The sequence below is a fragment of the Anabrus simplex genome, chromosome 12 (assembly GCF_040414725.1).
Source record: "Anabrus simplex isolate iqAnaSimp1 chromosome 12, ASM4041472v1, whole genome shotgun sequence".
NCBI classification, from domain to species: Eukaryota; Metazoa; Arthropoda; class Insecta; order Orthoptera; family Tettigoniidae; genus Anabrus; species Anabrus simplex.
In genome coordinates this window covers 28,085,544-28,100,198 of record NC_090276.1, presented here as the reverse complement: position 1 = coordinate 28,100,198, position 14,655 = coordinate 28,085,544, and the positions used below count along the sequence as shown (strand labels likewise).

General features: G+C 37.7%; 1 protein-coding gene across 4 annotated transcripts in view; it reads left to right on the top strand.

The window, feature by feature from the left end:
- The first annotated feature begins 662 nt into the window (after positions 1-662).
- The window catches only part of Bre1 (E3 ubiquitin-protein ligase Bre1), a 212,842-nt gene continuing 198,849 nt past the window's right edge, over positions 663-14,655 (top strand). For 3 of the 4 annotated variants that reach the window (XM_067156629.2, XM_067156630.2, XM_067156626.2), the window contains exons 1-3: positions 663-783; positions 7,232-7,422; positions 11,518-11,704. In XM_067156629.2, coding sequence (XP_067012730.1) covers positions 7,273-7,422; positions 11,518-11,704 — 337 coding nt within the window. In that variant the 5' untranslated portion in view covers positions 663-783; positions 7,232-7,272. Of the gene's footprint in view, positions 784-7,228; positions 7,423-11,517; positions 11,705-14,655 lie in introns of all 4 variants that reach the window. The other variant, XM_067156627.2, reaches the window with a different exon arrangement.

The window sequence follows — 14,655 nt, the reverse complement described above, 5'->3', positions numbered from 1 at the left end:
TGCAAACTCGCCTACCGTATTTCGTTTATATACAGTAGCACTACTCCGTCTTAGTATTTTATTTTCTGCCAGTGTATATACAATTGACGTACGGTACCCTTGCCATTTTAGTGTACAGGAGGGCGAGATTACAAATTGCAAATTGGGGAGGAGAGAGCGCAGCAAACATTTCGTTGGTTAACGGTACCCTTGCCATTTTTGTGTACAGGAGGGCGAGCTTACAAATTGCAAATTGGGGAGGAGAGAGCGCAGCAAACATTTAGTTGGTTAACGGTACCCTTGCCATTTTTGTGTACAGGAGGGCGAGCTTACAAATTGCAAATTGGGGAGGAGAGAGCGCAGCAAACATTTCGTTGGTTATGATGAGAACATTTTTCTGAAATACAATATTTTCAGTCAAACCTCCTTCGTAGGAAACGGAGGCTTAACCAAAATTGTTGGCCCTTTTATAACAGTTGAATGTGAACAATGGCTGGGCTATCAATGTGTCCTTTCATGCGAACTTGTCGTTTTCCAATTTCCGGTAGAATAAGTTATCTTTAGAATTTTTCCACTTAAGGCTTGTTGACCTGAACGATATAGAATTTCTTTGATTCTCTAGATTCTCAGATATATGTTTGACAATATCGATCTTTTCTTTTCTTTTCTTTTTTTCTTAGTGTTGGCTAACCTGTGGTCCGACGTATTTATGAAGAAATGATGAACCGAGAAATTGGGAGAAGATGCTGGTATCAGGAATTTTATTTATTACACAGAGGGAAAATGAATGAGTCTATAAAGAAGGTATGATGCCCATTGGGTTGTCAATTTTGTTATGATCTTGAAACTCCAATTGATGAATTGTGAGGAGTGACATTGGAAATGAGAATGGATTTGCATTTCTGTTATGCACCTTGTCGGGTACAATATCTCGGCAGTATTGATGACTTTCGTTTTACGTGTATGCTATATGCATATTTATTCTGATATATTACGTTATTTAGCGGGAACTGTTGTTCGCTTTTATTGCGGACTTGACCGGAATCGTATGGTTGGATAAATATTTAAAAGAGTTTTTTGTCAGTCTAGGGATAATGGAGGAACATTTTTTGATTCCTTTCTGTACAAATTTGCCGCCAACTTCTTGAAATTTTGTTGTGATAAGAAGCAGGTGTATAATTTTTTTATGAATCAGTAATATTGCATCCTTACAACGAATGAACAAACTTTTTTTTTTGCCAGCACAGTTCGTTAACCGGCTATATTGTTTGTATTAGAGTAGGTCTAGGGTATGTTACGTGACTTCACCCAACAACTTAATTGCGTCAAATCGAACCAACACTTTTTTTTTAATCGCCCGGTCTCTCATCTCGCTAGGTTGGCATTTTTTTTTTGCCGCACATTAATGGATTTGTTGTTCGTGAATTCTCAATCTCACTATTTACGCCTTGGAATTATTTAGGCTCGCTTTCGTTTCTGTTTACGACATTTGAGTTGTAAATCTTCTTACAACGATATGACTTTCAATTTCAACGTTTGTATTATATTATTGTAACTGGTTATTTGGTCTTCAATGTTAGGCACTTATAATATGCTGAAGGATGACTATTAATGAGGCCCAATAGTTGAGGAGGACATTTGACTATCAACATCTTAGTTTTAGGTGAGCATTGAGTTTCTGAGTTTCTTTATGTTTATAGTACATTTTTAGAGGGCAATTTAGATAAGATTTATGTGGGCAATTAATGTGTGGGGGTGTGCTTATTATCTCTAACTAGAATTGATGACTAGGAAATACATGGTTCATCTGATATTTATTACAAAATCAATAAGTATGAGTAATAGTGCTAGGATCTTAAGGAATGTAATTGGTATAATAAATACTGGTAACAAGGAAATTAGCTATGTGCTGTTTATCTGATTGGTCATATTTATAATATTAATTAATCTTGAATTCTTTCATTTGATGACATTTGTGGTCTTCATTGAATTAGAATTATTTCTCCTTGAAATGTTTTTGGGTGATTCCCCTTTTAGATCTAAATGAAAGTTGGAGAATAGGGCCTATACTTTTCTCGTTGGCTGTACCAATTTTCTTCCTGTCCATAGCCTATTTTACGAAGGAAAAAATTAACTGTATCCTCCTAATCCAATACATTATATAATTGCATCATTAGATGGAGTTTGAGCCATCTTCAGAAAAACAAAGGGGGGGCAGGGGGTTAAAGTAATTTACATAATACAAGCTAAAAGTGTGCCAAAAAAACATAATGAAGGAACAAATGAGAAAACAAAGGAGAGACATGACGGAAATAAAAACAGCCTAGTGTACAATATTTACATCATATGGAGCAATAAACAATTTGCTGTGACAAAATTCAGTGAAAAAAGGGTTAAAACATAATTGAATCTAAAAGCTGTGTTAACCTAAGAAGAAAATAAATGAAAACAAATGAGTGCACATAGTGAGGTTCGGCCTGTTGACTTTTTTACTTATCAGCACAGGTTTCTCACACAACCTAATTTTTTCCATTACTGATTGGAACTTCATTGACGGTTTCCACTATGGTCACTTACAGTTTACCTTGCATCCGTCAATTTCTCTAACACAGCTTCTCAGTTTTTGTCGTGGCCCTCCCGACCTTTTAAAATAAGGCAAACAAACCAACCAACATTGTGAAACAATAATCGAGAACGGGACCGCTAGATTGAGAAGAAAGTGAAAATGCAGCGTTTTTTCCATCGCTTGTCACATGCATTTTGCCTGCACGTCTCAGGCTTGGTTTCTCAAACTTTTTCGCTCCCGCTCCCCTCCTAGCCATTCGATGTGATGGTGTTTCTACAAAAGCAGATTTTTGGCCTGAATTTTTTGACAGTGATTTCATCATGTTTTGAATTGTTACAAAACTATAGGCTATTTTTTAGACGTAAGAGGTCTGCAACCTCGCTATGTGGACTCATTGTTTCCATCTATATAATTTGTTTTCATTTCTTTTCTTCTTAGGTTAACACAGTTTTTAGATTCAATTATGTTTTGTTTTAACCCTTTTTTTCACTGAATTTGTTCACAGCGAATTGTTTATTGCTCCATATGATGATGTAAATATTGTACATTGTGTTGTTTTTATTTCCGTCATGTGTGTCTTTTGTTTTTTCATTTGTTCCTTCATTATGTTTTTTGGCACATTTTTAGCTTTATTATGTAAGTTACTTTAAACTCCCCCTTTGTTTCACTGAAGATGGCTCAAATGAGTCAAAACATGTTTGAATTTGATTACTCCATCTAATGATGGAATTATATGTTGTATTGTATTCTTTAGATGATCTCCAATAAGATATGCTAAATTTTGGTATAAATCTTCCTTCCTTCCCTCCTCCTATGTACGTTAAACTTTTTTTCTGTGTATATATGAAATAATTTTTCAGCATTCGTCTATCCTGGACCATTAGTGTTACTTTTCAGAAAAATATAGCTAGTCATGGAACAATCGCAGATGTTTTCATTCCTCCTATAAAAAAGATGTTATAATTACTTTCATTAATTTCCCTCGTATCAATTATAAGATCGACATCAGTGCAGTCTATACTTCACAGTGGTCAAATTTTACAATAATCATCACTCTTCCTTTCCCTTGGACACAACATTATGGCTAGTTCTGGACCATAGGTCCGGCTAGTGACAAAACCATTGGTCTGGATTGGTTAGGTCTGGCTAGTGGCAAGCCCATTGGACTGTGATCAAGCAAAGTTAGGGCCGCGAAGCACCTTTCGGCCTGTTGACGTCATCAGATCTGAACCAGTTACAAATGCTACTGCTTCTCTTGTATACATATAATTCTATATTCATTATTTGGGTCGTATGAATGCCAAGAGTGACAACAGGGCAATCTATGCTTTACAGTGGCGAGATCTGTAATTACTGTATCACTAGTTCTGAACCATTTAAACATGTTATTATTTGTCTTTTTCATTGATATTAAATTATGAGTGCTTGCTCTGAATTATTTAAACATGTTATTATTTGTCTTTGTTATTGATATTAAACAATGAGTGGCAGTATTCCAAGAGTGACAAGAGCGCATCTATGCTTTACAGTGGTGACATCCATAATTACTGTATCACTACCTCCCAACTATTTAAACATGTCATTATTTGTCTTTGTTATTGATATTAAATCATGGCTGGTGGTGGCACAATTGGACTCTGCCAATGGCTGAAGATGATTTGTCCTATGAAATGTTACTCCCATAATTCAAGACAGCGAGATGTTATTCTTATTAATTCTATATGCTTATTCTTTCCATTCTTCCTCCCGACTACAACGATGATTAGTATGTCGGTAACATTGCCTCATCGTTTTAGGTCTTTTTATACCGCCTAAGTTGCTGATAACTTCTTGCTGTCTTGAATTATGGGAGCGACTTTTCACTGGCCTAATCTTCAACCAGTGGCAGAGTCCATTCGCGCCACTGCCTGCCATGATTATTATGTTATTTATGCTGATGAGGGTTATAAAAAGTTTTACCATTCTAAACATTCATCTTCTATTCTATGTGTGTGAGCTGCAGTTGTCAATTCAAAGCCCAGGCTAATACCGTGAAAATGGGTATAAGTGAAGTGCAACATATTTATGTATTCTAAGTTCATATTTAAGATCGGGTGCCTGAATATATGAATTTTCAAAAATAGGTTTCTGTTTTCTTATCATTCATTGCTACATTATCAAGCAGCATTGCAATAGGAAGTTCTATAAAAGTGTAAAATTTTTTTCAGTGTACTAGAAATGCTTTGTTAATTCTGCTGGGTTTTGTTTATGATAATAATAACATTAATAAAAAATAATAAAGCACACAATTTGTGCATAAAGTTCAAACACTGTAAATTACTGCAAAACACTAGTACTGGTCTCTCTGCTAGTACTGGTCTGTCGTTGTGTACTCTCGACAACATGGTAGCGGGCATGAAGTTGGTCACATAGTTCATAGGCACAGTTGGATTCAGGCTTGTGGAAAATTTTTGACTTGTTGACTGCCAAAGAATTGACGAAATGTCGCAGGTTGTGGTTTGCACATGTTCACGTCTTATTCACCAAGGCTTGTATCGAGTAAAACTTGGGCCAGATCTCTCTTTTCCATTTTTCTTTCTTCAGATAGCGTCTTCCAGTTTTCTGCAGAAGGAAGGAGAAATTTCTCATCTTCAGTTAAGATCCTAATATTGGAAGTGTCACTCTTTCCTCACACTTCTCGGGATTAGTCTCCCGGTTGTTGCTTCGGCTCTCCGTTATACTAGTATAACACTAGAGAACCTCCGTGGCTCTGACGGCAGCGCGTTGGCCTCTTACCGCTGGATAACGTGGTTCAAATCCCGGTTACTCCATGTGAGATTTGTGCTGGACAAAGCGGAGGCGGGGCAGGTTTTTCTTCGGGTATTCCGGTTTTCACCGTCATCTTTCATTCCAGCAACACTCTCCATTATAATTTCATAGCATTTATTAGTCATTAACTAATCACTTTGGGAGTGGCGACCCTATCGTACTAAGAGCCTATATATATGGTTCATTCATTACATCTCTGACCCGGTCAATGACTGGAAAACAGGTTGTAGGTTTTTAACACTAGAGAAATATGAGGGAAGAGTGATGCTTCCAATATTAGGATTGAGTTGCAAACCACCAACCGCCTAAAAAAGCACAGTCAAATGCAAGACGTCCATACTCTTTTCTCTAATGAAGTGTTAAATTTCACTGCAAACATCACCAGTTTTCTTCATATGTACAGTACATTACTCTGAATCTCTTAACAAGACATGTTACTACAAGAAGACGGAAATATTTTTTAATTTTTTTTCAGCGTATCTGAGATCGCTTGTTAATACAAGGACTATATTTTAAAAAATATTTGGATATGTTATCACAAGTGTTTTAGGCAATACGTTTTTAATTTAAGCCTAGATACAGTTAGTTTACCTATTCCCCTACCTTACCTCAGCCCCTTCAAGGCTTTATGGTGTTGTGTGTTGTGAATGTTTTAAGAACAATATGAGAAGAATATGTTTTTTATACCCTATAATTATGTCACCTAAACACTCTGTAGCTGACGATCTTTAGATACTAAACAAAACATGTATTCCTGAAATGTAAATTTACCTAAGACAAAAAAAAATATGTATATATATCGTATAGATTAGGTGGATTCATTGGTTTACTTCATTTAGATATACAGAATGCTCTCAATCTTCCTCAAGGAAAGTTCCATGTAGTATTCACAGACTTTTCAAAAGCCTTTGATCAATTTGACAGAAGCATCATTTCTTCAAAACTAGAGTTGGTAGTGGAGGATAATCAAGCACTCTCTGTACTGATGCACAGCATGCTGAGGAATAACAGACATAATATCATGTAACAATGCCATTTAAGACATTGGTCGAGCAATAACAGAAGAAGTTGCAGGCCAAGTGGCTCAGAGAGTTGAGGCACTGGCCTTTTGACCCCAACTTGGCAGGTTTGATCCTGGCTTAGTCCGGTGGTATTTGGATTAATGAATTAAGCCCCCAGCTTGCGGCGAGGATAGTAATTGTGTGGGCTGCCAAGGCCTGTCACACTCCTCTGGGGCAATGATTAATGTCTGACAGATGAAATGAAATGATAGTGGAAAGTGTTGCTGGAATGAAAGATGACAGAGAAAACCGGAGTACCTGGAGGAAAACTTGTCCCGCCTCCTCTTTGTCCAGCACAAATCTCACATGGAGTGACCGGGATTTGAACCACGGAACCCTGCAGTGAGAGACTGACGTCTGAGCCACGGAGGCTTCTCGTAAGAAGTAGGCATACTAATTGGAGAATATGAAACAAGATATGGTATGGTTTTTACACACCTTATGGATCGATGGAGTAGAACTTGTTATAAAATGCTTAGCGCAGCGCTGATTGAAGCAGGTACTGATACACAGCTGTGCACGTATTCGTGTAGAGGGAGAGGTGGGTGAGGAGTGGGAGAGAGAAGGAGCTATGGAGGTGGGGAAGGAGGAAGGGTAAGGAGCAGGAAATAGGGAACACAAAGTAGAGGAAGTGGAAGCTTATTTATACGTAAGTTTTGTTTTGTTTTTAAGCCAAATTTATGTACAAAATAAGCTTCCCCTTCCTAACAGTTTCAATTAATCAGTTATGAAATTACTCTTCTATGCTTTTATTTTAGTTCACTTTTGTATTTTTTGCTGATTTCATTTTTCAAAGTACTGTATTTCCTTTCAGCAGTAATTTCATCATATGGTTGATTTTGACAATATTGGCTCGAAATGGCTAAACGCCCCTGCGATGATGCCGGGAACAGTGGCCAGCCTCCCATCAAGAAAGTCCAGTTCGAGCCAATACGAATTGGACCTATATCAACTTTGGAGGAAATGGACATGAAGGTTTTACAGTTTCAGAACAAGAAATTAGCTCAGGTAAGTAATTTATTGTTTTAGTGACAACTTTCTTGTTTTGTTTTTAGTCTTAAATCCAATCCACAACATTTTAACCAAATCATTCTTCTTGTGTAATTGAGACTGATGTAATAGCCTTGTCCAGAATAGTCTGGGGTATAAGAGGGAGATTCAGTTATTAGCCTACTAGAGGCCGGATTTCCATGCACTATCAAATCTCAAAATATGCATGCATTCATGCACTATCATATAGCAAAACATGCACGATAAGCTGGAAATATGCACAATCAAAATTCACTTCCATTTGAAACATTTGTACAACAACTAATTTCTCCAAATTGCCTCGATTTAAGCTCGTCCATTTATCTGTGAGCACATCCTTAATGACAGAAGTTCTACGTCATAAGAAGTGACAGTGCATAGTTAATTGAAGACATTTGGGACAAAGCGAGGTCAAATTGTACGTCTTTTGCATTTTCACTACAATACGTCTTATATAAGCTTGACGAATCAAAATCAGGATTTGAATTACACAGATCAACGTGGGGCCTTCCGGCTTACGTGAATGTTTACTCAAGCAGCAGATACGAAAGTGTTTGGTTAATTGGATTATGTACTAATTTTGGTTGTCATTGAGGATCGGGAATACATTCTTTCCGTTTCTCAGTAATAGACATTCTGTATAACATGGAAAAAAGGCACCAAATTCTGGAAACCAACATTCATAAAAGGTACTGTCATGCAAGTTAGCATTATATATGCGCTAAAGTCACAAGAAAAGTCATATTATGCAATATTAAACGCAGTGGCGGCTCGTGAAAAAATCGTCCTACGTGCTACAAAAAACGAGCTAAATACGCTGTTTTAAATATGCATATTGCCATGATGAACAACGCATACTTCAAACTTGCTAATAATAATAATAATAATAATAATAATACAACTTTTCTCACAATTTATAACTCGGAACAAACAAAAACAACATTAATTTGGAAGCAGATGAATTCTTCGACAACTGTCTACGAGATAAATAATTCATTGGAGAAATATTGTTTTTACTAACCTAATGGCGCAACTTACATCAGTGCAAATAGAATCGTGGGAATATAGATCCCCACTAAGAACACTAATTTAATTTCACTTTATATACACTGCAGTGGATAAACAATTTGATAAATCTTCGTATAAACTTTAGCACTAACACAATGAGAGAAAAAACACCCACCAGTAATATAACCGCGAGAAAACAGCTAATGACGGAACTGAATAGAGTGAAAAAGGAAGCAAAAGAGAATTATATGAATGGCATACTTCAAGAGGGTAATGACCACAAAGGGAAATGGAAAAAGCTGTATTCATATATCAGGAACCAAAACCGCACAAAGCAACTGAAAGAGCTGCCAACTGATTCATTGAGACCTCCCCTATTACCAGAGTAAATGTCCGGCTCCATGGCTAAATGGTTAGCGCGCTGGCCTTTGGTCACAGGGATCCCGGGTTCGATTCCCGGCAGGGTCTGGAATTTTAACCATCATTGGGTGTACGTGTTGTTTTCATCATCATTTCATCCTCATCACTACTCGCAGGTCGCCTACGGGAGTCAAATCAAAAGATCTGCATCTGGCGAGTCAAACATGTCCTCGGATACTTCCGGCACTAAAAGCCATATGCTATTTCATTTCACCAGAGTAAATTACATTGTAATGCGGGATAACATTTAGGGTCAGTCAAAGATTCTTTGACTCACCTACGAATTTCTTATTTTTGACACAAAAGGAAGATGGATATTTTAATAAGCATGTGTGAGATAGATTGCCTCCACTTACGCTTTACTTTTGAGCCCAGACGATGCTACTCTCACGTTCAACATAAGCACGGCCGACTGGATCCCTCGCTGCGCTCCAAGGAGCTATTTAGAGCAACGCATCAAGTCGGCCGTGAACATAAGGGTAGCAGGAGACATCGAGTAATTCTACCCCCTTGCGGGAGAGGAAGTAACTATAAACGGGATCAGTGAAAGTTGATCCCGGTTTACGGTATACTCCGCCGGCTAGGGGGAGTGTTGCAAGCTTGGCTGTGCCTGCGTATTGCTTCCTTCAGGCTACAGGCAAGGGCTCACTTCACATGAGCACGAGCCTTGTTCCCCGGGAGAACGGCGCTAGGTGTTCGACAGATCTCGTCCTGATTTTCACAAAACACAAATTCATATCGTACTCAAAACAACGAAAAGGCACCAGGATAATTGTACTGTACATAAATAATATTGCTTACAGTTCCAAGCTACGTGCTGGAGCCCGGTAGCACGTACTGACCGGCCGCCACTGATTAAACGTTCAAATATTCGCTATTAAATCCAAAATCTTCAAAATATGCATTATGCATGAATTTTGTCCTAAAAAGGCCAAAACATGCAAACATGCATGGAAAAAGAACGGTTATTTGGAATCGTTAAGCCATAAAACGAATATTTGCAAAGTTTGAGAATTGTAACCAGCTTATTTAAAAACATGCATTTGCATGGAAATCCGGGCTCTAGTTATTACCCTGTTCATACAGTGAAATCTCGATAGAAACATTATTTCAGGGAGATAAAAAAATGTTGTAGATGGAGTTATTGTTATAGGGAGGGATTTAGAATAACTGGTTCTCATGTCAATTTGTGAAGACAAGACCATTTGAAAATTCAATTACATTGATGGCTGCACATCTTATAATTTAATTCCCACTAACGTGAGGTTTCTGACAACAGAAACATGCAAAAAAAAAAAAAAAAAAACAAAACAGAATGACATTACCTTACCCATATCTACAAGACCTGCCTAGCAACAACTATACGTAACTACATATCACAAGTTCAATTTCATAACGAGTTATCCTTCAAGTTTGCATATTAGAACAAGTCCTTTAAGTCATTATCGATCTCAAATAAATCATCTTCTTGCGTCTTCATATGTGAATGCAGCATAACAGGATTGTTCTAGACCTGCTTATGAACTTCAACTGGATTTGTTTCGGCACGAAATGGTGGTGTCAATCATGAAAAAAAAAAAAAAAAAAATCTTTAAATTACCCATATCTGGCGAGAGTACATTTATATTGACCGTGTAATTTTAATTTCTCATTATGCAGTGCTCCACTGTGTAAACTACCATAATTAAAGACATCTGAAATGGCTGTTCTGTTTCACATTCCTCTTCACAGACAAATACACAAAAGAAATTACGTTGAGAATCACTGCTAGTCATGGCAGTCCTTGGAATGTACAGTAGCGTGTCAGAACAAGATAACGAAGGGGCTATTTTAGTTTTAAAGCAGCCGTCCCATAGATACAGTATTGCTGTTGAAATCCTTCTGGTTTGCACACTATCTAGATCTTCCTGGAATTCTGGCAGCTACAGAGTTCCCAGAGTTACTCAACAAAACCACCCCTCAGGTAAGTACACAGGATGAAGACTCTTGCTTGCTATGCATACGTAATAGGAAAGTTCAATCTTTTTATGACGGTAACAGATGTTCCTAATTACTTTTGTGTTTAGATTATCATAGTACCGGGAGGAAAATACATCACCGGGGTCGGAAGAGGCAGTCATAATGGAGAAGTTTAGTGAGTGTATCATTAAATTGAGGTCAATTTTACATTGAACTGTTGTAATTGATCCTGGACCTGGAATAATTTATCGTTACTTAGGGGATTTTCAGTAATTGTTGTGCGGAGATTTTACTGTACTGTACATCTAATTGCCCTGTTCTTGTATTATATAACCTAAGTTGAAGTTTATGACATTTGATTATGCTGATATGTGACAACTGAGTATCATTGATTTTTGGCATATTAAGGAACTCCTGTGGGACAAAATGTTGACACGCTATATGTTGCATAATGCTGTTTGTTCTTGTGGGCATTTATATTGACTTGTTTGAACTTAATCTCAAGTTGCTCTTCTGTTTTCCTTTACCATGGTGACTGGGCAAGTCTTCTACCACTTACTGCAGAGCTTTCTCTCAATCTTCTTTCTTTGCTCATGCTTGAAGTATTTCTGTTTTGTTTGTAAAATGTAATTTTAATTCAGCAGTGTTTGAAAGTTGAAGTGTTAACATAATCTGTTATGATTTCAGCGTTTAGAGCAGCGACATCGAATAGAACATGAATTGCGGCAGAGAATAGAACAGTTGGAGAAACGACAGACGCAGGATGATGCTGTTCTCAACGTAGTGAATCGCTATTGGAACCAATTAAATGAAGATATTCGAGTATTACTTCAGAGATTTGATGCTGAAACTGCCGATGAATCAGAAAACAGAAGTAGGTTGACTGTTTTGATTTGTCAGTTCTGTGTTTCTTTACTTATATGGTTCTAGAAGTTTGTTTTAACATTTCTTTATAATTCGACTTTATTTCATGGTCATGCGAGGCTTGTTCTATACTTCGATTGGGAAGTTACATTGTTCAGAAAACTAACTTGTATTCCAATGCAAACAATGGCTTTCATGTATGTGATTTTCCTTAAGATGTCAGACAAGTTTGGGATGGGGACTGTAGTTTTCTTCGTAACAACATTGATGTCTCACCATCTTCCTTCTCTCTCTCTCCTCACTTCGCTGTCCTCCACTTGGCGCATTGATTCCCTATGGTTTATGGCTGCCAATATAACGAATGCGGAATGCACTAACAGCTATTTGGATGAACATTACTCTTGGTCATGATTGGTCCCCTGTAAATTCCCCTGATGGTTACTATTACTAGTGACTGGTTAGATTCTGGTTTACCGGAAAGCACTGTTGCGACAGGGTTAAGTTTGAGTAAGGTTAGGTTCTGCCCATCGAGTTGGCACAGGTAAGCACTGTCGCTAGTTCTTTACTACTTTTGTGCCCAGAAGCACCCGTTTCTCTCTGAGGTCAAAGTCGTATGGGATAAAACCTTTCGATTAAGGCCTTTTTCATTGGCATTCTACATGAAATCCGGGTCATAGTTTTTAGTTTCATTTTTAAACTGTTCAAGGAATATATCTACAGTATTGTTCTCAGTACAAAAGTTTTTCACCTCTTTCAAGGAAAGTATTTGGGCTCAAACAAACCTACTGTATAATCCCGAATACCACCCGCAATTTTTTTCCCAAAATATTGGTTCTAAATCTTGGGTGCAGGTCATATTCAAGCCGTTCATTCTCTTAAATATTTACTACGTTTACATGGAGTATTGAAATAGATTTGAATACGGTTACCATACTCAATTTACCACATGTAAATGGCATTCAGGTCTTATTGTGCTTTAGTTGCGTTCTAGAAAACAAGATAGATTTTTTTTTCTCAGTACAGTTACAGTGGTATGTAAAAGCAAAATGTAAGTTAATGAAATACGGTAAATCAAAGAATACCAGGGGCCTGTTCCACGAACGAACTTTGCAACTTTTCAACTCTGCACTTTTCACTTCTCAATTCTTGCAAAGTGCAAAGTCTTTCTGTTCCACCATGAACTAGGTTGTACTTTTCAATTTCTTCGCAAAGTGAAAAGTCTTTGCGAATGAGTGATCTGATCGAGTTTATTCCATGAGCAAACTGTATAGGCCTAATACTCTATGATTTTAATGCTTTACTTTTCGCAGCGAACTTGGCGGTATAATTGTCGTACCATTAAAGTTTTTATCATAGGAAAGAAAGGTTATTACAAGAAGCTGGCTGTGCTGGAAGTTGTCAAGGAGAAACGTGACATCCTTTTTTGACAACTTTAAAGATAACCTCTCAAATGATGACACACATCAATGTCAACGAGAGTACCGTCAACACATCCATACACAGAAGGAAATTCACCCTTCATTAGAAATCCCGTCGCTATATTATATGGATTATCAGGCCAATATTACATTTACTATAACATATCTGACTTTGGTAACAGTTCACAAATAATTGATTTTGATGTCCCATGCATTGCTGCTACACCGTGCAGCTGGGCACCATTTACTAACCAATGTAAGCATATACAAATTTGTTCTTTTTCAGAAAGGAATTGACTTCTTTTTGTTGCATGTTTCAATAAATGACCGATCATTTCAAGAATATAGTTAGCCTGTATTGGGTTAATACGAAATCACTCACGCTATTACGTCGAAGTGAGGTTATGAAAATTAATCCTGTTTTTGTACGTTCTATTATTGGATTCTTCATCACTGTTCCATACTTGATGCTAACAAAAGTTCACGTCGTAACGTGTTTATATCACTAAACCAAATTCTCCGCTGAGAAACTAATGTAGATACTTGTTAATTAACATATGAAAAGGGAATCATCTCTTTGCAAGATTTATGAAAACTTTTCACTTTATTTCTTTGCACTTTGCATTTCTGTACCAATGGAGGAACATAACAGGCTTGAAAAGTGAAAAGATTCCTAACTTTTCACTTTTTACTTTGCAAGCTAAATCTGAAAAGTGATGGTGGAACAAAATCTGAACTGAAAAGTGCAAAGTGAAAAGTTGCAAAGTTCATTCATGGAATAGGCCCCAGGCGAGTTGGCCATGTGGTTAGGAGCGCGTAGCTGTGAGCTTGCATCTGGGAGATAGTGGGTTCGAATCCCACTGTTGGCAGCCCTGAAGATGGTTTTCCGTGGGTTCCCATTTTCACACCAGGCCGTACCTTAATTAAGGCCACGGCCGCTTCCTTCCAACTTCTAGCCCTTTCCTATCCCATAGTCGCCATAAGACCCGTCTGTGTCGGTGCGACGTAAAGGTACTAGCAAAAAAAGAAAAAATCAAAGAATATAGGTAAATATGCGGTAAATATGAAAGCCGCTGCTGTGGATGCTTGATCGTCGTTTGTTTCACAAGTGTTGCTGGCATGCTGGGTGCGCGAATAGCTGATCTTGCGGGATATCGTACTTTGCGAGAGTTGAGACTGTTGGTTACGGAAGTAACCTTGCTCACATTCGAATTCCGTATCTGTCCCGTGAAAGTGCTGTCTCGATAAGTAAGCGACGGATTCAAAACGGCGTCTGCGGTCATTTACTGTGCGTGAGAAACTTAAAGTTGAAGTGAAGCTGAAATATACGGAAATCGTTCCGTTGGCAGAAAGTATGACATTGATGAATCATGTATTTGTGATTTGCGGAAGAAGGAAATACTTCTAACAAGTAACCATTTGACAGGCGAGGGACTCCTTGGAAACAACTTGGCGAACAAAATGGAATTCTATGGGGAGCTATCAATATTAATGGGGCTTTTGGAAGAAAGAAGGTAGAACTGGCTGAGTCAGCAAAGAGGAT